Source organism: Schistocerca gregaria, chromosome 2, assembly GCF_023897955.1.
Source record: "Schistocerca gregaria isolate iqSchGreg1 chromosome 2, iqSchGreg1.2, whole genome shotgun sequence".
NCBI lineage: Eukaryota > Metazoa > Arthropoda > Insecta > Orthoptera > Acrididae > Schistocerca > Schistocerca gregaria.
In genome coordinates this window covers 378,843,823-378,868,545 of record NC_064921.1, presented here as the reverse complement: position 1 = coordinate 378,868,545, position 24,723 = coordinate 378,843,823, and the positions used below count along the sequence as shown (strand labels likewise).

Genomic DNA, 24,723 nt, shown 5'->3' with positions numbered 1-24,723 from the left:
ATAGAATACCCGATCGGCGGGGAAAAGTTCAAGACACATTCTTCATATATTTTTGTAACGTCGAATATTTGCTTATGAATAGTCTTTTTGGGCGAACGTTCGACAGACGGTGCAATCCAACGCCGCGTCCCCCCTCCCCCCCCCCCCTTTCCAGTAGTGAAGAGATTTTTCTTCCTTCGGTTTTGGTGAAGAAGGATTCTGAAACCTTACCGTGTAATTATGGTAAATGCTTCCCATTGATTTTTCTGCATGGGTCGTTCGTGATCCCATTGCGATCTGTTTCTTCAGGGTATAAGTGGACTCATCAGCCACGATTTAGATGTATATCAGTACCAAAAACAATAAGAAGAAATAGTTAACACCTCTGTAATACATACGGGATAATGGGTCTTGATGATCACCCTGTAGATGACCGCATTTAGTCTGAGGGGCGTTCAGTAAGTAAAACAACACTTTTTTTCTAAAAGCGGGGTGGTTTTAGTCAGGATTCCAATACACCATATTATTCGCCACTCATTTGGCAACAAAGACATATTTTTTACATAATATCCCTTCGATGCGATGGCGTTACGCCACCTTTCTGGGAGGGCCTTTACGCCTGCATGGGACCATACTATTCGTCGACGTCGGATTCAACGTCTGGCTGCGTCGATAACATTCCCGTCGTCCACGTCCTGCTTTCCGTGGAGTGCATCCTTCGTTGGACCAAACAGATGGAAGTCGGAAGGTGCGAGATCCGGGAAAATCCAACGAGCGTACAAAATGTTCAAATGTGTATGAAATGTTATGGAACTTAACTGCTAAGGTCATCATTCCGAAGCTTACACACTACTTAACCTGAAGTATCCTAAGGACAAGCACACACACACACACACACACACACACACACACACACACACACACACACACACACACACACTTACACACACATGCCCGAGGGAGGACCGCCGGGACCAGCCGCACAGTCCATGACTGCAGCGCCTAAGACTGCTCGGCTAATCCCGCGCGGCAACGAGCGTACACATGTCAGCACTCCAACGGGTGGACGATTCTGTCAGCACTATCAATATAGACGTGCAATTGAGGAGCGAGGTGTTTTGTTGTGACCCGTCGATCGGCTCGGGTGAGTGTGACCACACATTCTAACACTGCAGGAGTCCCAGCTGTGTGCGACCGGCCGGCACGCGGGATATCGGACAGTTTTGAGCGACCGTGTTGCGATGATTACAGACGTGTAGCCCAACGACTCACCGTACTTTCGTTCACTGCCTGGGCTCCGTAGACATTCTGCAGGCGTGAAACGTCCCCTTAGAAAAATTAATGAATCACTGTGCTGATAAACATCTTAGATTATTTGATTTTCAAACAGCTGAGCAGAACTGAACGTACTCAGACATTTCGCTCTTTACCTATTCTGATCAACACTAAACTGACACACAATATTTTTATCGCATCACAATCTGACTTTTAGTAAACCCTACAAAAGAATGGCCCTGACTGACATTAACCTATACCTTTCACGAATCACTTTCCTCACAAAAATCTTCGTTACTAGAACTACTGCAATACAGCGAGCGCCACTACTGCCAGCTAAATAAAAGATTCTAACTACTGAAGGCACTAACTGCTGATAGACATAGTTAGCAAATGAAAGTTCATCACATCGAGTCTTACAAATTTACTATCTCTGATGGACACACGTCCAGATCACCCGCTCTCAAAACTCCGCCATTTCTCTCCCCACATCCACCACTGCTGGCGGCTCACCCCCAACTGCGCAACGCAACGCGCTGTTAACAGCCAACTGCCCAACACTACAATAACATATACTCCAGCAATGCAAACCAACCACACTCTTCACACAGCACAGTCAGTGATTTTCATATAGAGCGCTACGTGGCGTTACCAACATAAAAACGTAAACAGCCTACTTACAAGCGTTCCGCCAAAAGAAATTCAATATCTGTCTGTTTGGAACGCTCCTCCATTACAGAAACCATTTTGAAGGTTACGTATAGCGCCACCAACTAACGGAACTTCGTGAAACTATAGGGGCTGAAGCGGTAATATTTCACGATGTCCCACAACAAATTCTGCATTTTTTTCAACCAAAATTGGCAGAGAAAAAAATGAGTTACATTAATTATTCGTACAATCTGTTTTGGGTTGGGCGGGAGGCTCTTGGTGAGCCCGCTCCTAGATCAGTGTGTGAACGTGGTGTGTTTCGAACACTTTCTTCCTGGTGACGCACTGTCTCGGGGGTGAGACAGCGCGACCCGGCCGCCTCGCGGTGCACTCTTGCCCACGGCCTGCCGACGTCGCCTCGCTCGCTTTCCCTGCCGTGTCCTTGTCGCCTGTCTGTCACGGGATAGGATAGGACAGGCGGCCCGCTTTCCCTGATCCGCCCCCGGCGCTGCTCCACATCGCGCCGTGTCGCCGCCCCGGGCAGGGACCACCACCCGCTGTTTACATGCACCGCTACCCGCGACCCCCTTCTCCCGTCCGTTTCGACTATCCTACTTTGTCACCGCAGTCCCCAGACAGGTGAAATCGCGCGGAAACTATGCAGAGATGGATATCGACACAGAGAGCACGGCCAACTGGGACGCCGGTAAACTATATCGCGTATCCGTAACCAACAGCGAGAAACTGCACCTGAGAAAATTGTGCGCTCAATGTTACATTTTATTTTTTTGTACATACGACATCACAGTAATTGTAGACACATTTGCAATTGAAACCGAATACGCCTTCAGAATGGTTTAAAAGACACCCTAAACAGTGACCCTTCCGTCTCCTCGACCTGGGTGTCGAGTCAAACGTAGCGGCCACGAAGTGTCTTGCGGACACGCAAGACGCAAAAGAAAACACTTTTCAGTAATGTACCCGAATGGAGCACCACACCGGCTGTTACAAATTTCTGGAGAACAACAAAACGCTTTCAAAGCTAGTCCAAAAAACGAGTCAACTTAGCGTACCGATACCAGATGCCTGCTACGTCCCATAACTTAATGGTGTTATGACGTGTGCCGCCACGCTTGCGTAAACAGGAAGAGAGCAGAACAATAATAATATTTTTTATGCGTCGATGCTACGTTTTTGGATGTATGTTGCTATACTACACTGATCTGTAGCGTTGCCGAAGTTTAGCTTAGGCCGAAAGATGACAATTTGGATGAGAGTTGGCGAAGCGATATCGAACGCTTTAGTTCATTGCAAGAAGGCGACAGTTCTTCCGTATCGTTTAAAGAGTCGGATGTGATCCTTTTACTCTTAGGCTTATATAAAAATTGGTTGTGCCATATTTTACTTACGCTTTATTAATAAATTCCTGAAACACCAAGAGATACAGTAGAAATCGATTGATTTGGCATTATATTAGCCAGACACACTAACTTTGTATAATTCTTAAAATGAAGTGTCGTAATCAATGTAAGCGACTTTTGAACAATGAATAAATTGTACTCGGATTCAGACGTGTCAAGTGGTTAAAATGTCACGAGCTTCCGACAAAGCGCAAGTGGTATGACTGCCAGTGGGTTGCTGCTGCCCCCTTATGTGCACCAGCTGCTGGCTGTGACGTCACTGGTGCTCATACGGGGCCAAAGAGATATACGGGCCCTGAGGCGTACGTCACAGCACGTGACAATCGTTTACAGTGGGGGGGGGGGGGCAGATTACTGTTTGAGACCACTCTAACACTCCGTAGCTGCGCTTCTACATAGACTCGCGCTCTCGATAACATGTAAGACAGTTAATGACCTTATTGGCAATCTTTTCGTTGATATACCGATTTCCCGCCTGCCACGAACGTAGCCGAGCTTTCGCGATGTATCTTGGACAAAGGAACTAGTGTGACGTCACAAATTCGTTGCGGGGCTAGTATTTCCTGTGGGCCCCAATCACGGAAACGCTATTTTTTATGGACATACGCTGGCGCGGCGTTTGATCCTCCCGCTTCAGCCTAACGATCATTGGATCCCACGCCGCGCTAAGCTGCAAGCCACCGTCTCCCTTAGGGATATTATCGGTGATTTCAAATGGCTCTAAGCACTATAGGATTTAACATCTGGCGTCATCAGTCCCATAACCTTAGAATTACTTAAGCCTAACTAACCTAAGGACAGCACACACATCCATGCCCGAGGCAGGATTCGAACCTGCGACTGTAGCAGCAGCGCGGTTCCGGACTAAATCGCCTAGTACCGCTCGGCCACAGCGGCTGGCAGTGATTTCTATTTCGATGGCGACTATTGCAAACCACGACAGAGGTTTCGTCAAGTTTGACCCGGTGACAATTTTCTACTGCATGTTCAGCTAATGCGGTTTTTTAGGGTAGCGAAGACGATAAAACTTCTCATGATACTCCTGCACTGTTCTGCAGTGCGCACGGTTTACCCGACGTAAGGCCGGCCACTCTCGAAAGTCATCTTGTAGACCCACAGTCATTCTGAGACCTGCTACTTCTTTAACTGGTCTCAGGAAATTGCCGTATTTTTGTCGGAGGCTTGAAGATCGATTTGATTTGGTGTCTTTTCGGCAGGATGTTTATCTTGCCCTAAACAGAGACTCAGAACGGCAAAAGTCTTTTTCCTGCGCCTTGTCGCTAGTCTTATTGTCAGTCTTACGTGAGATCACTTCATTTATTTGGCGAACATTGTAGCCATTGTTCCTGGAGACCTTGCGCAAGTGACTCGTCTTCTGAATAAAGTTGACATCGTTTCGTGACATATTCCACCAGCAATGATAAAAATTAAGAAGGAGCTGAGCAGGTACTCGTTTGGTATAAACCTATATTATAATTCGGAAATACATTTTTTTACATACTTTATATTTGAAGTGTTGCATAGCCTATCAGTTTTTAAGTTGCCAGTCAATATTATAGACAAACTTGCCTTGAATACAACAAGGTATTTCTCTTAATAGAACATTACATAGAGGGTTCTGCACTTTTTGCTACTTTTACAATATATCCCCTTTATGTGGAATTCGTTTTAATACATACGACTGGAGATTTGTTCCTACCTTAGGTTTTTTTACTGTGATGTCGTAAAGTGACTTTGAGTCCTCGTAGCAGATTACTACCGTCTAGCAGAGCAAAAGAATGTGTTAAAATGAAAATGGATATGTATCTTTCGGCCACGAAAGGCAAAATTCCGGGTTAAATAATCGGTTCAGTACATTGGCATTAATCCCTCATTAAAGTTTATATTACACCACACTCCGCTGAATAGTGAAATTTTTAATCCAGAACCAACATTACTGACGCAACAAATCTTTATAGAGAGAACTAGAAGATGATCAACTACATTAAAAATTACCACTTCTTTTAGCCGATTGCGAAACCAAAAAGTAAACAACGTAATAAAGCGGAAGTGCTATTGCTCTATGTAACGAAGCAGTGGAACAATAAGATGAACATTTAGCATTGACTTCCACTTTCGCAGAACAGAACTGAAAGACGCTTACGCAATGAAGTCAAGTCGCGAAATCTATTAGTGTTGCCCGCCGTATAAACTTATGGACCGAAACTGATGTATGAATTTGGTTCGCTTTCACTTGCGAGGAAAGCGCCACAGGGAAGTGCCGTTGCTCTCTTGCAGAACTGCAATAATTTCTCTCGTGCTGACGCCGGCTTTTTGTTTCTTTTTGCAGAGGGCCGCGTGGAGGTGTCGCGTGAGAACAAGTACCTCTCGACGCTCGCGGCGGGCAAAGTGTTCGGTGAGCTCGCCATACTCTACAACTGCAAGAGGACCGCCACCATCAAGGGTAAGTCCATCGCATACTGTAACACCTCAGCCGGCGGAGTAGTTCACGCCAGATCCCACAAGTTAATTCTGTACAAGCGCTATGTATAAGCTCATTTCGATGTAAGTTTCTATTTGATGTTACCTAAATATTGATTAAATAAGTTCGTGGTTATAATCTCAACTCGACGAAGAAGTATTTAACAGAAAAATGTTATGAGAAGTAATAATAATTACTGTCATAGAAGGGGCAGTCAAATGAAAGCGAGACAGATGGAGAAAGCGAGTAAACTTTCCATTATTTCAAAAGTAATCGCCGTGACTGTTAATATATTTATCTCCGCTTGCCCCCATGTGAGACGAGACAGTCAGTTCCTTCGTGGAAAAATATCTGCGGTTGCTACCCAGGCTTGCACCACATTGTCCGAAGTAAGTAAACATCCACGAATGTATTTCTTCAGGCCCACAGTATTAAAAAAAAAAAAAAAAAAAAAAAAACCAACCACACACACACACACACACACACACGCAATAGGAGACATCGGGACTGTGTAGAGGATATGTAAGGGCTAAACACCGTGTGGTATTCGAATATGTTGGCAAGGTTGTTTCGAATACACTTTTACGAAAAAAAGATGCACCACGAAGGGCTTACCCGAAGGACAGTTATCGGTAGATGTGATGCACATATGCAGACAGAGCTTCACAAACTGAGCAAGTTAGTAATACGTTGGTCCACCTCTGGTCTATATGCAAGCAGTTATTCTTCTTGGCACTGACAGAAAGTTTTGTTGCATGTTCTCCTGTGGGATACCGTGCCAAATTCTGTCCTATTACCGCGTTAGAGAGATCCGGCAACCTTGATGCCCAAGTTAGGGTTTACCCGCAAGGCGAGAGTTCCCGCGGCTTGTCTTCGTGCTTGCCAAACCGTACCTTGGCCAGCAAGGTTATCGGATCTCTCCTCAGTGCAGAACATTTGGAGTGTTATGTGCAAGACTGTCCAACCAATTCGGGATTTTGACGATCTAACGCAGAGATTGGACAGAACTTGGTACGATATCCCTCAGGATGCCGTCAAACCAATTAATGCCAAGCCGAATAACTGCTTGCGTAATGACCAGAGGTTAACTGTCGCGTTATTGAATTGCTTAATTAGTGAAGCTCTTTCTCTTGAATAATCATTCATTTTTTCTTAAATTGTAGTGATTTTTTTATCTGTACATGTGTGATACATCTACAGATTTCCTCCCCATTCGGATAATTCGTTAGTGGTGCACCATTTTTTTTTTTTATCGTAGACTGTAATCTGCAGAAGTTTCGTTGGGATATCCATATTTTTGGAGACTTGAGGAAGTCTTTCGTATTAAATACGTGAGGGCATTTTGGAATGTGACTACAGTTGACACTATTGCACCGGAAAAAGGACATGACCAACATCTGCTGTACACCCACAAGTAATCTGACTCACTAAGCATTCACCAACACAAGAGAAAAGACCATTATGATGATGCCCAGCATCTAACGAAGGTTTGGAATGATCACTGCAATCAGAAATCATGCCAACTACGAAGCACGCTCAGTTATGTGTGAGGACAGGAAAAGTAAAGTTGTGGCATGGATCTAACTTTACTGAGTGTATGTAGAGACTGAGTGACTGTACTCTGAGACAATGGTCTCACATGATCCATGTCGACGAGGTGATCTGTACGATCAGCCAAACAGGGCACAACTATCTGTAGGCACAAATCAGCTGCAAAAAGTACATGTAACACTTAAGGAAAACACTTGTTGTAGCTGGGATTCGCAGTCATAAAAACGTTTTGAAGGACATCATCTTTACGCCAGTGACTGTTATAAGTTTTTATTACATATTATTGCAATTTCGGCCTTATCACTTGATAATGGCCTGAGGCCGAAATTTCAATAGTGTGTAATAAAAACTTATAACAGTCACTGGCCTAAAGATGATGTCCTTCTAAAACTTAAGGAAAAATTGACGACTCATAATCAAAGAATTATCATTTACAGTTTTCTTGTTGTAGAAACATTATTTTTATGTCATTAGGAGCAAACTATGGTGAATTTTTATCAAACAAAATGGCGATTCTACAGAATGGATTAAGCTCTCATGTTTCTGCTCTGGTATGAAGACAATGGTAATCGTTCTCTTTATAATATTGATGTGGGCAATGAGCTATGGGTTCTGTGTGCATATGTAGCAACAAAAGAGAAGTTCATGGAAATTTAAGAGTGTTGCAGTTCTTTTCTTCCAAGGATGTTATGGCCATTGTCTTCTGGGACATGAAATGACAACTGCTGATCCAGTTTACAACTGAATAGTGTACAGTGAGACTTAAGTAGAATCTACAAAGGTAACTTCAAAACAAGTGGCATGGCATGTTTTTTGAGTTCTGGTGTGGTTTTGCTGCACAGTACCACCCACCTGCCATAAAGGAAAAGAGAAACATCAACAACTTGTGGCAAGTTTCAAATGGAGGTTGACAGAGATTCATCTTTATAGTGCTGATTTGGCTGATTGAAATTATAAGCTGTTCTTTAATTTGAAAACTGGCTATTGTCAGTGCATTTTGTTAAGGATACAGAGCTTGATGATGCTACTGAATCGTCTTTAAGGTCACTGGCAGAAGTGTTCTATGGAAAGAGTGTATGCTGCAATAAGTGTGTCAGTGTAGGAGAAAAAGATGGTGAAGAAACTTTAGCTTGAATAACTCTACTGGGTATTCCATGAGGACTGGTCAGTACTCTGGAGTATGATGGCAATGATTATTCAGAGCTAAAAAGTCTAGTAAACATCAACTCAAAAATGTTTACTTCAGGAGCTTTGAGTACTTCTTGTCTGTGATACTGCAAAACAAATCTCTTCTACTGCATTCTTTTTATTTTCCATAGTCTGAGAAATGGTATGGTCCCAAACAAGAAAAACAAATTCAGCAAACATAGGCTCTAAATTGCATACCTTTGGCAAAATGAGCACTTGTTAATCTTTGCTACTATGAGCCATGTCTCTTTTACTGAACAAGTTTCATAGCTCTTAAGGTATGCATTTTAGAGCCCACGTTTGCCAGACATTTTTGCTGCAAATAATCAATCCTGTCATATTCCTGAGTATTGACCATTACTCCTAGGACACCCTGTATAATAAAGAGTGGTAATGTGTGCTATTATTCCTCTAATATCCAGATGGAAGTTACATTTTGAACTGAACTCATATCAGGAGTAGTGATCTTCACATGATGGACAGTTGCATTATCATTCACTTGTTTGATATATTTTAACACTGAATAAAATAAAATAGAAAGAAACTTCCACATGGGAAAAATATATTAAAAACAAAGATTCCAAGACTTACCAAGCGGGAAAGTGCCGGTAGATAGGCACAATAAATAAAACACACAAACACACACACACACACACACACACACACACACACAGAATTTCTAGCTTTCATAACCGACGGTTGCTTCTTCAGGAAAGAGGGAAGGAGAGGGAAAGACGAAAGGATGTGGGTTTTAAGGGAGAGGGTAAGGACTCATTCCAATCCCTGGAGCGGAAAGACTTCCCTTAGGGGGAAAAAAGGACAGGTGTACACTCGCACACACACACACACACACACACACACACACACACACACACACACACACACACACACATATCCATCCGCACATACACAGACACAAGCTAACTGTGTATGTGTGGATGGATATGTGTGTGCGTGCTGTCCGCTCTTTCCACTCCCGGGATTGGAATGAGTCCTTACCCTCTCCCTTAAAACCCACATCCTTTCGTCTTTCTCTCTCCTTCCCTCTTTCCTGAAGAAGCAACCGTCGGTTATGAAAGCTAGAAATTCTGTGTGTGTGTGTGTGTGTGTGTTAGTGTGTTTTATTTATTGTGCCTATCTACCGGCACTTTCCCGCTTGGTTAAGTCTTGGAATCTTTGTTTTTAACACTGAATTAGTTTTAAATACTCATAAAAAGCTATTTTATTGTTCTGTGATATGAATGAGATGGTGGGTGTTGCAGCGGCAACCGACTGTAAGCTATGGGCTATCGAGCGGCAATGCTTCCAGACCATCATGATGAGGACTGGCCTCAGCCGGCAGGCAGAGTACACCGATTTCCTCAAGAGGTATGTCGTCACACAAGTTTCTTTTATAAACATAATTTGTTAGTGCAAAAGACAAATGCAATGTAACTCTCAGAAGTCATTAAACATCCATGAATGTTTTTTTTTTTTTTGCCAAAGAAAGGGCAGTAAATTGTACGTTTTGTTACTGCCTTCTCTGTATTTCAGCTGTTAATTGTTTCTTTCTTTCTTTCTTTTTTTTTTAGTGTTCCCATCTTCAAGAACTTACCTGAAGAAACACTCACAAAGATATCAGATGTGCTGGAAGAGGTGAGAGATGTTAACTGTAGCATACTGAGTTATTGTTCAAACATGATGTGCTTTTAGTTGCTGAACTGTAGTTTAACACTGGTACTAATCGTAGTTCATTCTGTAGTATTTTATATTAAGTTCCTGGAGAGTTATAAGTCTAAAATTGTTACTGGAAGTTCATCTTTTTTTCGAATTCGATTTTATCATAAATTCAGTCATGTACATCATTGTGTTGACTGCATGATTAGTTCAACAAAAACCTTTGTTGACAGATATTTCTCCAGTGTTGCATTTTACAAGTGCAACTCATATTTTTGTTGTCACATTACTTGACTTGCTACATAGATAAATGTTTGAGCTGTGTGTTATAGTGAAATGCCTTTTTACACACCGAACATTATTACAACTACCGATCTTGAATGTAAGTAACGTGACAAGTAATCTGTGACTTTTTTCTGTCAGATAACTTGCTTGGTCAGTGATGTGACTAAACAACAGTGACACAAACACAAGTTTCAGGGAAGTGACAGTTAAAATATTTCGTCACTTACTCTGTGTCCTACAAATAGTTTGTAAAGATGTTCCATATGTTACACATTCAGATATATAAATGGAAAGTTTTGGTGAAATATAAATAAGTCAAGGAGCAAAGGTAAAAACTCAGTGAATGGTTTAAGTGCTGAGTTGTTAACAGGCACAAGATTGAGAAGGAATATTCTGTCATGTTTATGTGCACCCTGATAATGCAATGCTCAGCTATTTGAAATTATTTATTATACAGACAATGTATAGATACATTTTCCAAAAGGGAGTTGTTTTACTCCTAAATTATGTGATTATTTTGATTAAATTGAAGATTCTTATTAGGCTAATGATAATTTGTAGCACTCATTGTAAACAAGCCATCATCGGTTACAGATGTAGATATTCATTGTAATGTGACCATGTAGGTATTAAACTAGTAGTAGGACATAAGCAAGACCCATTTCAGTGGATAACAGAGTGGGTACCAACTTTTTCAAAGATGTGAGGCTCATGCCTATTTACTGTGTTAATTATAGCTTGAGTACGCAAATGAATTTTATAATGATAACTTCTTATTAATGTCTTTGTTGATCTGTAAGTTGACTTGTTCCACATCATAAAGATTTCCCTGCCAGGTGGATCTACAGAACATGATGACTGAATGAAACATGTTTGTCAGTGTGCAAAATAGAAAAAAATAGAATCTAGTAAAATCAATTTTCATCAGATACATTTGTCATAATATGGCTCTTTTTGATATGATGTGTCAAGGACTGTCGCACTGTGCTAAAAATAAGAGTTTATTTGATTTTCTATGCGTTAGTAATTGCTCAGAGGTTATGAAAAAATTGTTGGACTAGCATTTGTATGGTCTACAATGGAAGCCACTTTTCTTGTAGCACTTTAACATCACTAGTATATTAGACACTGTTTGAAGGGCAGCAGAGATGTCTGGAAATTTTGACAAATATTTTCTCTGGTGATGATGAAGAAGATAGTACAATGGAGCTTGACTCTTCCAGAAAAGGTGAATGTATTTTGAGTGACTCAAGTATGGCAGATGATGAACCTCCATCTTGTGAAGCATCTGTTGTGACTTCATCTGCAGAGGTTTATGAAGCAGTAGCACACTATCAGTTTGTGCAAAAAGTATGGGTGAAAATTGCTTTTCCACCTGAGAAGTATGTAAATTACCACAAGAAAACACTGAAACTTTGAATATTTACAACAAAGCCAAAATGGAATGGTGCTGAGCACTTCTGTGCTTAAATGATCTTATAACCCGCCTTGATGTATCAGATTTTGAAGGTTGAAAAGGTCTTTACAAAATGTGGGGAGACATTGCAACACTCAAAGCAGATTGCAGTGACACTGCATTGGTGGAAGCTGTAATGGCTGCTATGTGAGCAATACTTCAAAAATCTGCCCCAGTTGTTTTAAGGATATGACCCAGTTCAGATATGAAGATATTACTTGATTGGACACAACAGTGCTCTGATCCAAGTGCTTGGGCAAACCTCTTAAAGATCAGTGGGATATTAGTAATAACGAAGGGAGACAGTTTGACACTAAAGGTTGTTGGAATCATTTTACTTGACACGGCCAGCAAAGAAACTGAACTGTGGTTCATTGCAGAAACACTGGATACAATGATGGATGTTTCTGCTGAGGATAAAACAGATTTAGCATCTGCTAAAATATTGATAGTAGAAAGACTGGAGGGCTTAGTGCCATGTATATAGCATAAGGTACACTTGAAGGAGAAGTCTTTATGTGAACACTACATCACTGTTACTACTGAGTGTACAAATTTAAATGATTTCATTCAGTGCAAATGAAAGAGAGTTGCTTTGATTAACTAAAGCAATGGACATTCTTAATGTTACAATTCCATTTTGTAAAGATTATTATTGTTGGAGTTACGTCAGATAATCTATTTTTGTATTATCAGTAGAAAAATACTGACAATATTTTATCGAAAAAAATTTTACATGTTGAAATGTAAATGTTATGTAAAAGATGTAGATTTAGTTTATTGTTACCATATTGGTAGAGTCTTTCTTTCCTTCATTAACCTAGTTATGCTAATAAAATGACATTTTAGCTCCACTTGAAAAATGTTGAATCTTCTCTACTTGTTTCATTTGCAGACATATTACAATGAGGGTGACTACATCATCAGGCAAGGAGCACGCGGTGACACATTCTTCATCATTAGCAAAGGACAGGTATGTAAAAAAGAAGCTGTATAAAATTAGTGTGTGTGTGTGTGTGTGTGTGTGTGTGTGTGTGTGTGTGTGTGTGTGTGTTTTGGCTGTCATACTTTCGATACTATTTAAGAGATTATAATTGAGTCGGCTTAAAAAGATACCTTACAGTTGCAGTGGGCTGGGCAATGCAGCTTCATGCAGCTATCTCAACCAGTCACTTAATGTGATTTTATAAACAGCTCTGTGGCAACACGTCAGTGTAGTCAGAACTTCATAGGTGATTTTGCCTGCAGCCATTAGCACTGTGCAGTTGGAAAGTGGCAACAGTGCTTCTAGCCATCAGGGATTTTCTTAGGCTGACATGACTATAGTATCACCTAAGTAAACTCTGTTCTGCATTGGAACAAATGATTAAACTGTTTAAAAGAATCGGCATTTATATGTCAAATATGGTGATTTTAAGTAATTGAAAGGACTGCACCACTGTATCCACAGATTCAGATCATTACCATTGGACTAGTTAATCATATAAAGCATCCTGTAATAACTCTGGACTGTAGGAGGACAGATAGAAAGGGGTCTGTGGGGTAAGAACCGCAGTTCTCAAAATTCATTAAAATCCTTTTTGGAGCCTATGTTACCAAAAACATAGACATGGTATATAAGTGGACAGATATTACCCTTTCACATTACATTAATTTTTGGGTGTCTGTATAGAATTGTCTTCTGTTATAAGAATAATTTTTGAAACAATAGTTACTCTAACTGGAGCATTTACCAACTGGCAGTTTGTTTTTAGCCTGACCACACTGTATGTTGTTCAGAGAATTACAAAGGTAGCACATAAAGCAGCCTCCATAGCTGAGTGGTCAATGGAGATGGCTGCCATACGGAGAACCTGCGTTTGATTCTTGGTACTTCTAGGGATTTTTTCTTGGTGGGAACACTGGTCTGTGGTACACTGAACCTTGTGCTGCAGCTGCAGAGCTACCTGAATGAAAAGTTTTGGCATCACATCTGCTTAACCAACAATGGCAATTAGATCAGCATGCTGACCCCCATCCCTCCATACTGCCATTGGCTGAGGATGACACTGTGGTCATTCAGTCCTTGGCTTTTTTTCTGTGCAGGTGACTAGGTCCTCCCGACAGGTAGACTGGACGCCTGGTGCAAGTCTTTTTAGTTGATACCATTTCAGCAAACTGCATGTTGATGAGGGTGAAATGATGATGAAGACAATGCAACACCCAGTCTCCTAGTGGAGAAAGTATCTGACACCGGCAGAAATTGAACCGGGACTCCTCACATGACATTCGGATGTGCTGACCACTCAGCTATGGAGGTGGACTCTAGTTAGCTGCTGCTACTGTATTGAAGCGTAAGATACTGGAGCTATGTTTGTGTACATGGATTCATTTGCCAGAGTCAAAATTGTGCAGTCTTGTGAGCTGACACCATACGATCTTATTTGCTTGTACTTCATACTTACCACAGTTATTACATTCTGTAGCACATTTGCACTGACCATTTTACATCCTAAGCACATCGCTCTTGAGCCTTCCTGTACTTTTGCCTCTGATAAAGCTCCATATCACTGTAGAGATTATACTGATTTTTACTTTTTAGGTAAAAGTCACGATGAAGCAGCCCAATTCACTCGAGGAGAAGTATGTCCGGACTTTGCATAAAGGTGATTTCTTTGGAGAGAAGGCTTTACAAGGGTGAGTCTTAATATAATATTTGACTCTGTGGCATTGTTGATGTACCATTTCATATTACTGTCAGCTGTCATCAATGGTAAGAACTGTGTGCAGTGCATACTTCGCTGCTTCTCTTAATAGATTTGATCACTGAGAAATTATTATAAAATCTCAGTGCACAAATTAGATATTTCATTTTGAGGAAATGAAAACCATCTTTAATTGCAAATTTTTCCCATTATTTCAATAATGAAATGATTATAAAATAAACAAAATTTTTTGTGGTCCAAGCAGTTCTCAATTTCACAACTTTTGAACATTGGTTTGCTATAAACTTCAATGTGAATATCTCACACTTCATGTAGATCTGTACTGTTTGTGTCACATTGCCCAACTTCATAATACACTGAAGTGCCAAAGAAACTGGTAAAGGCATTCTTATTCAAACACCGAGATCCATAAACAGGAAGAATACGCCGCTGCAGTTGGCAGTGCTTATATAAGACAACAAGAGCCTGATGCAGTTGTTAGATCGGTTATTGCTCCTACAATGGCAGGTTATCAAGACTTAAGTTAGTTTGAATGTGGTGCTATATTTGGCACATGAGTTGTGGGACACAGCATCTCTGAGGTTGCGATGAAGTGGGGATTTTGCTGTACGACCATTTCACGGGGGTACTGTGAATATCAAGAATCAGAGAAAACATCAGATCTCTAACATCACAGCAGCCGGTAAAAGATCCTGCAAGAACAGGACCAACTGAAGAGAATTGTTCTACAAGACAGAAGCATAACCCTTCTGCAGATTTCTGTAGATTTCAATGCTGGGCCATCAACAAGTGTCAGCACGTGAACCATTCAATAAAACATCATCAATATCGCTTTTGGAACTGAAGGCCCACTCATGTACCTTTGAAGATTTCAAAGCAAAAACCTTTATGCCTTGCCTGGGCCTGTCAACACTGACATTGGACTATTGATGACAGGAAACGTTGCCTGGGCGGAGAAGTTTCATTTCAAATTGCAGCAAGCGGATGGATGTGTGCGGGTATGTAGACTACCTCATGAAACCATGGACTCTTTATGTCAGTGGGGGACTGTTAAAGCTGGTGGAGGCTCAGTAATGGTTTGGGGCATATGCAGCTGGAGTGATACATCTAGATATGACTCTGACAGGTCACCCTGTCTGATCACCTGTATCCATTCATGTCCATTGTGTATTCCAACAAACTTGGCGATTCCAGCAGGACAGTCCAATACCCCACACATCCAGAATTGCTGCAGAGTGGTTCCAGGAACACTCTTCTGAGTTTAAACACTTCCACTGCCACCAAGCTCCCCAGACATGAATATTATTGAGCATATCTGGGATGGCGTGCAACATGTTGTTTAGAAGAGATCTCAATCCCTTCATACTCTTATGGATTTATGGACAGCCCTGCAGGATTCATTGTGTCAGTTCCATCCAGCACTACTTCAGACATTAGTCGAGTCCACGCCAAGTCATATTGGGGCACTTCTGTGTTCTCACGGGAGCCCTACACGATACTAGGCATGTGTGCAAGTTTCTTTTGCTCTTCAGTGTATAACACACAGCTGATTATTATGTTGATAATACCAAAATGAACACATCAACACATTGTGTAGTAGCTAATTAATGACTGGTGAAGCTTTTTCAGTTGTTATTTAATTTTATACTTTTAATATACTTAGTTTGATATGCAATATTATAAAAAATTACAGTATTTTTTAAAAAAAGAAATCTTTGCCTTTGTGGGGCTTCTGTGTTATCTACAATATTGAAAAACTATCTGAGTACCTAGGGTTGCCCATGTACATATTTATTCCATAGTCTGTCTCCTCCTTTCTCCTCCCCTCCCCTCCCCATTCTATGTCCATGTGCTGCTCCCCTTTTCTCTGTCCATATGCTCCTCCTCCCCTTCTCTGCCCATCTGCTCCTTTGCTTCTCTCTGGCCATCACCCCTTGCCCCTTCTCTGTCTGTCTCCTCAACCCAACCCCCTCTCTGCCCATCTCCTCCTCCTCTCCCTGTCCTCTTCCTTCCCCCTCTCTCTGCCAATCTCATAATTTTCCATTCCTCTGTCCATTTCCTCCTCCCCATGCCCTTCTCTTTCTTTCCATCATTTTCTCCTCTTCCTCCTCCTCCTCCTCCTCCTCCTCCTCCTCCTCCTCCTCCTCCTCCTCCTCATCTTCTCTCACCATCACTAGATTGTCACCTCACCCAATAGCAGGCTGGTGGTTCCTACACCCACAATTTCTTTCCAGATATTAAGTAATAACTGTAGTATGAGTATCAAGTGTGTAACTGTAGTGTGTGTATCAAGTGTGGTTGAAATGCATCCTGGGGTTTAGGAGCTGCTTTTTACCCACAGCTTTGCCAGAGTATGCACATGTTAGATATATTTCACACATATCTGTACACACCCTATTTCATCAGCATCTCTAGCAAATTTCACCCTGCAGTTTAGTTTTTATGAAGCTCAATGTTTATGACATTATATAACCTGAACAGCGTGTCAAACAATGATATAATTTTGCAGATACACTCAGTGGTGTATTTCAATACTGTATGCAATATGTGCTGTGAATAGAGTTAGTAGTAAAGACATATTAATTAATATGTCATGCATGATGTTGCAGTTTTTCATGCACCTTAATGCTTATGATGTCATATCCCTAGGACTGTGTGTCATGCAATGATACAATTTTATAGATATATTCAGTGGCACATGTGGAAACAATATGAAAAATTTGTTATAAATAGTGTTAGAAGCATATAAGTCATAAATTTAAACATCGTACATGATGTGGCAGTTTTTCACACGTCTCAGTGTTAGTGACATAAATATAATTTTGCAGGTACATTCAGTGGTATCTTTTAATACCATCCACAAAATACGTTCAGGATACAGTAAAAAGTAAAGAAGTAATAAATGAAAATGTCATGTTAAATGTGGCAGTTTTACTGCATGAACAGTGAAAATGCAGTAATTGATAAAATTTTTTCCTTTCATAGTTTTGTAGAGATTGCCAGTAAGGAAAAGTTTTGTAAAGGTTTGAAATTATATGTAAAGTTTGTTGTACGTCACTATGGGCTTTCATTCCTAAATAATGAATGAATAAAATCTGGGATTTCACGCACTGTGAACTACATTACTTTTTCACCTCACCTCTACCCCTTTGATAGGTATGTGGTTTTACCCCAAGAGTGATTCTTTCCAGACAGCAAGTTGTATGTTTACCAAGTTAGGTTGAAACAGGTCCAGTGATTTAGGAGGTGGTGATGTACATACATATGTATAAATTTTTTATAATATAGATATATATGGGTGTTACTGTATAGACTGCAGGTATGCTAGTTATACAGTGCTTAGCAAATACTTTTTCCTTGCTTCTTTTGTTGAAATGAGTATTTGGTTGTTTATAGTTTTAGCACAGGAAAACTTAAATTTTCTGTCCTTATTGTGAATAATGAACAGTTTCATCTTTGAAGAAAAAGTGATTCAATTTTAGGCAGTGATTACATGTGTGTAATGTTATACTCATAATTTGCCCTTTCAGTATGAGCTAAATCTGTACATTTATCTAAACCTACGTCTATAATGTACAAACCACTATGATGTTAAATGGTTGAAGATCTCAGGCAAAATTTTCTAAATAACTATGTAATGCTTTTTCCAGTGTGCTCTTAAATGATTCGTGTGTTCTTACTGTGTCAATTACATTTAGTTTTTCTCTCAACAGTGATGATCTGCGTACAGCAAATATTATTGCCTCTGACCCTGAAGGTGTCACATGTTTGGTAATTGATCGTGAGACATTCAATCAACTAATATCAAGTCTGGATGAGATTCGAACGCGCTACAAGGATGAAGGTGTTGAACGCAGGAGGTAAATTCACTACAACTTCCTAAAAAGTAATCTATGGATAAATGTCTAATTAACTTTCTTGAAAATAAGATATTGTTTTCATTCATTCATACAACAGATTCCATCAATCCCTTTGGAAGGGGTCACAAATCATATATGATAGATGGTAGGAAATTATGAAAGAGTGGTAACAAAGGATTGACAAATAATGTATGTCAGCTGAAACGTAGACTTTTCTCCGTGTAAACATTAAGGGAACATTTTACACTCTTTGGTTTTTTTACTGTTATGAAAACAGCATCTTCCCTGACTCTCAACTGAATGAAGTAGAATATAATAATACTGAAGCATTAATGTCAAAATTAAAGCACATGAATTCAAGAAAAAGTAAAAATATAAAAATGAATCAAATCATATTTGAAACTGAAGTTGAACACATACTTACAATTTGCCAAAACTGAAATTCTCATATCTGGAGCTGAGCTAATTGAGTGCTAGTCAGCTCCAGTGCCATTATTACTGTTTTGGAAGTTAGTAAATGCACATTTCTATCCAGCTTCAAATTTTGATCATATGCATTCATATTTTTCAACTCAACAATAATTTTATCTGTTTTTATATGTTAATCTAAACAGGGCATAGATTATCTTGTTCAAATAATAAGTCAGGTAAATGTAAATAAAATTTCTTTCTGTAACAATAATAATAATAATAATAATAATAATAATAATAATAATAATAGCAACAGTAGCAATTCCCTAGGCTGGAAAGAGTTGGCTGTTGAAGTTCACAGAACCAGAAGTTCTTAAGTGTAGAATTGTTTTAAAAAAAAGTTGAGGGTTTTTTTTTTTTTAAAAAGTTTCACAAGAACTGTAGTATGGATAGCAGTCAAAGAGATACAGTAAGATGCCGTGCAGTAAAAATTAAAATAGAAGTATAACAGATACGAGGTAAAATGCAAGAAATCAGAGTAGTACCATGAAAATAAAAGTACTTGAGAAATTAGGGAAGTGGAAGGAGACACTGATAAGAGAAATATTATAAAATGACATAGGTTACAAAAAGTAGCTGCAGAAAAATTGAAACAGAGCAGTAGTTAAATACAGAAGACAAAAGTATAAGAAACTAAGAAACACACACACACACACACACACACACACACACACACACAACTGAAGAATGTTGAAAGGAAAAGGAGAACATAGTAAATAATAATGAAAGAAATGGGAAAGATAATGAACAGAGGGTACATGGTGGCAGGTTTTCCATGTGTGAAGCCAGGAATGATAAGTGTGTGGTAATAAATATATTGAAAAAATAGTAGACTGAAAGGGTTTTATTTCAGAACTTGATTTAAGAGAATCTGAAACCTGAGACAAAAGCTGATTAATGTACTGAGGCTCGATATTAAATAATGTTACAAGCAGAACATCATTCTTTTGTTTTAGAGGGAATTTTAAAGTCCTACCAATAATAAGGTAAAATAAAAATGTATTTATGGATGAGATTTTTAAAATTTGTGTGGAGGGCATTGGTAACATTCTTGTGGAAAGTATCAACAGCAATGTCAATATATCTTACAAAAAGAGAGGTGTAGGAAATAGTTTTATTTTATTTTATTTATTTATTTATTTTCTTGAAGTATTTGCAGGTTTCAAAACACTTACATTATGTGCTTTACAATGGCCTTTTTTTATTACAATTTTGTGTTTCAGTTAGGAAGCTCCTAACAATTTAAATGCATATAATGAAGTTCTAAATTTTACCACACATAGTCGTCACATGACCATAAAAATATTGTATTATACAATTGTAACTGCCAAATTGTATGCGTTTTACACTAGACAAATTTTTAACTGTGTGTAGTGGGAAACTGTGTACAGACTAACTGATACACTTAATCTGTTTCATGCCATTCTATAGGATCAGTGTCAAGGTAGGAAAGTTACCATAATTTTATAATAGATGTGATCTTTTACCATTTAATTTCCCTTTAATCCACAGTTACTATATTTTTATAATTCACCACACTTGTTTGATTTCCTAAATGCATGTAATACACTATATATTGATTGAATTGTAACCACCCAATTAGTAGTGTGTTGCACAACATTTTGCTTTTAAGGTAATACATGATCTAAGCAGAATAGATGCCAAAAGACAGTGACAAAAAGCTCGATTTGTTGCTTTCCCAATTTCTGATATTAATGAGCAATATAGGATCTTTACGTCACATGAATTTAGAAGCTGTTCCATATATGTAAAGACGTAAAACACTCCTGACAGCAATAACTTGTCACATATGTCTGGTGACATTTTGCTGTGTCATCCTAAGCATACTGGGACATCATGGTAACATGTTTGCCCTACCATACCCTATAACACTCTCTATAACACATGCCCTGAATATCTTTTCATCTCAGCAATTAGTAAAACAGGTACTCTTTTTGTCCCAGACAAATTAGTCTCTTCTAGAATTCTGTTCAGTCCCTGGAGTTTGCATTTCAAAGTGCACTGTACAATGAACATATGTCACTATACCTTTGAATTGTACATCAATTTAAAATGTCTTCACTTCTTATATACAGTTACCTACTCCCACTGCAAGTAGTGATGATCATAAGATTGTAGCTGTGTCATTTGATAAACACTCTCAGAGAAACAGGTGCATGCTGCTGCTACTTAGTTAGTTATAGGTTTTTTGTTTGTTATTTCTTCCTCTTTCCCTGTCTCATACAACTTTTCTCTGTACAGGATTGATGAAGAGTTCAGGGACGTCAAGCTGTCAGATCTACGTGTTTTGGCTACATTGGGAGTTGGTGGTTTTGGCCGTGTTGAATTAGTTCAGATTGCAGGAGATCCTTTACGTTCATTTGCTTTGAAACAAATGAAGAAAAGTCAGGTGAGTTTGTTCATCATTATTTTATATTCAGATATGTCCGTCTGTTGTTCATCAGTTAATGTAGCTCATTTGTAACAATACAGTATTTTCATTTGTTAATTGGACTATATCTGTAGAAATAATTATGTTAAGTAGTTAAGCTCCTTTATAACTATTAACTGCCAGATCATTCATATTTGATAGCCTGCCATACTTCAGATGCAACAGTGTTCTAATATGTAATTTTGAAATCATGATGATGACCAGGTTATAAAATGATGCTTGTCTATACTATAGACATGTTATGTGTAGTCCCATAACTCTTGCACTACAACCTGTCATGTAAAAGGACCTTCTCTAACCTGGCAAAAAACAACAAAATGGGGCAACTCTAGTTTCATAAGCCAGTGGAACAGCTGTGCAGAAATAAGGGTTGTTGCTATTTGAGAAATGCTTCTACATCTGATTGATATCTTCTAATGCCTGATATTACATGAAAGTCCAAATATCTGTGATGGCACACAGAATTCTCATTGTAAAATGTCAAATCAAAAATTCCTTCAGCTGTCTATTTTTCCCATTTTTTTATTTTGCCACCATTTTTGGCTTTACATTATTCCATCTTCGAGCACCCTAACCGACATGTAAGAAGAATCCTATATCGCATACAATTGAAATAGAGGCCAGCATACAGTCACTGGTATGTGTAGGCTTCTTTATAACAATGTGATGCTTATCAAATTTTTAAGGAATGAATATTCAACCTTTCAGAAGTATGTATAATGCAACACAACTTATTAAATAAAAAATATTTAATGTAAAAACTTTTAATGCCTAGACTGCAATTTTCAGTATGATGACTAGTTTCTGTAGTTTTCTACATCTACCATCTTCAGACTGTTCAAATCATAAAAAAAAGTGGTGGACATGTACTAGAAAACCATCATCATGAACTGTAGTCATGCAATGACTATGACAGTATTTCAGTATTTAGTTAAAAACTTCATCATGAGCGAATGGGGTTGTAAACCATAGTCTCGCAAGATGATGGTAATGAAGAAGGAAAATTCTGTTGAAAATTGCAGTTCACACATTAGAAGCTTTTTGCACTAAATTTTTAATTAAATAAATTACATTAGGATTGCTGTCTCTTACCTGACAGTGTCAGGCTTTACTAGCAAGGCACAGTAACAATTTATTACACACAGCTTTGTTTGTACATATTTTAATATGTGGTTAAGATACTGGCCTTGCATGTTGGAGGAGTGAGGTTCAAATCTCCTCTGGCCATCCAGATATTTCCCATGATCTTTCCTGAATAAATCAAAGCAAATTGGCAGAGTGGATTTTGGAAAAGAACACTGTTTAGTTTCACTCCTTGCCCAGCCTGACTTTCTTCTTTATCTTTAGCTTTGCATTTAACAAGTCATTAAACTCCTCTCTTCATGCTTCCAAGTTACTGTTTATCCTAAATATTTTGAGTACAAAGATTATTACATAACTCTTAGTTTATGTATTTTTCTAATAAAATTAGTGTTATGAATATGAAAATATTTACTTATAAATTAAGGATAATGAAGAACAAAACAAACTTTTGTGTACATTGTTTCATATGTTTGTTTGCACAAATGAGTATCAATTTCTCTTTGACATGTATCCTGAACTAGATGAACTGCACCTGTTCCTCAGAAATTTACTCCTTAATGGCATTTTACTATCATTGTAATCATCACCGTTATACTATTTATTATTATTATTATTATTATTATTATTATTATTATTATTATTATGAGGGCCATTCAGTAACAGACAAATTGATCTAGGGAAAGAACTGTTAGTAGGGCAAGTTAGGTACTTTATGACTTTAAATTGGCATCACTGGGATGAGCTCCGATTAGCTGATGTATCAACATTGTTTTGTTTATAACCTCAAAAATATATTTCAAGATGGCAAGTCTGCTTGAAATGTTCACATTAATTGAATGCCATTCTGTTATTTATTTTTTACTTGCTGAAGATGAGAAACCAGTGAAAAGTTACTGTAGAATGTCTAAAGTTTATGGTCAAGGTTGAACGAATCATGCAAATTTTTACAAGTGGGTAGAGGAGTTCAAAAATGGTCGTGACTCAGTGACTCACGAACACCATTCTGGCTGACCAGTTGCAGTTTAAACTCCTTCACTTGGAAGTCAAATTGATGGCATTATTCTTGCCGACTGCCATGTGACTGTGGAAATGGTGGTTGATAAGGTTCAAGTTAGTACTGGTACAGCTCATAACATTGTCTGTAACAAGCTGAAGAACTGCAAAACATGTGCAAGATGGGTCCAAAAGGAGTTGACACGACTACATAAGGAAACAAGATCAAGAGTGTGCACAGAGCTAAAGGAATGATATGGAAGAGAAGGTGAGCACTTTCTCAACAAAATTTTCACTTGTAGTGAAACTTGGGTTCACTATTATAAGCCAGAATCAAAAAGACAAAGCATGGAGTGGAAGCACACTAACTCACCTGTTAAGAAACAATTCAAAACCCAAGCATCAGCAGGAAAAGTCATGTTGATGGTATTTTGGGATGCCGTAGGTCCAGTTTTTTGTGATTATCAGAGAGCAACATACAATGAACAGCCAATACTACTCAGATTTGCTTTTAAACAAGGTGAAGCCAGCCATGAGAGAGAGATGTCATGGATCTCAGAGGAGAGGTGTGATTCTCCAGCAAGACAATGCATGTCCTCATATTGCTCAAGTAACTCGCGAAACCATTGACAAAGTGGTCTGGGAAGTACTGCATCATCCCTCTTACAGTCCTGATTTAGAACCTAGTGCTTTCCATTTGTTTGGCACACTGCAGGAGGCATTATGTGTTAAGAGGTTCCAGGACAACAAGGATTTGAAAAAGTTTGTGGGAAATTGGTTCAAAGATCAAGCTGTAGAGTTCTTTTCACCTGGAAGAAAAAAGCTTATAGCCCATTGGAATAAGTGTATAAATGTTCAAGAAGAGTATATTGAAAAGTAGAAGAAGTACTGTTTTGTAAAAATAAACGCTTTTCTCTCCAGACCAATTCGTCTATTTAATTATTGAATGAGCTTCATATTATTATTATTGCTTGTAGTACTACTACTACTAGTGGTAGTAGTAGTAATAGTAGCAGTAGTAATAATAGCAGCAGCAACAGCAGTAGTAGTGTAGATAGTAGTAAAAGTTTTAGCGTTACTGTTTTGTTGCTTTAAATATTATTCCTCATTATTATTTCTTTTTCTGCACTGTTTGGTAGCTTTCTTTTTATTTCTGTTTTGTCTAGTACATTTTTTATCTGTTCACAATGTGTGTGTCTCACTTTCTCTATTTTTTTACTTTGAATATTTATGCTT

At 38.8% G+C, this 24,723-nt stretch overlaps 1 protein-coding gene across 1 annotated transcript in view; it reads left to right on the top strand.

Annotated features, from left to right (window-relative positions):
• The window catches only part of LOC126320482 (uncharacterized), a 224,399-nt gene that overhangs the window by 190,238 nt on the left and 9,438 nt on the right, over positions 1 to 24,723 (top strand). Inside the window, exons 2-8 of the mRNA XM_049993986.1 lie at positions 5,656 to 5,769; positions 9,789 to 9,894; positions 10,098 to 10,161; positions 12,819 to 12,896; positions 14,505 to 14,599; positions 18,342 to 18,488; positions 21,222 to 21,369. Coding sequence (XP_049849943.1) covers positions 5,656 to 5,769; positions 9,789 to 9,894; positions 10,098 to 10,161; positions 12,819 to 12,896; positions 14,505 to 14,599; positions 18,342 to 18,488; positions 21,222 to 21,369 — 752 coding nt within the window. The remainder of the gene's footprint in view (positions 1 to 5,655; positions 5,770 to 9,788; positions 9,895 to 10,097; positions 10,162 to 12,818; positions 12,897 to 14,504; positions 14,600 to 18,341; positions 18,489 to 21,221; positions 21,370 to 24,723) is intronic.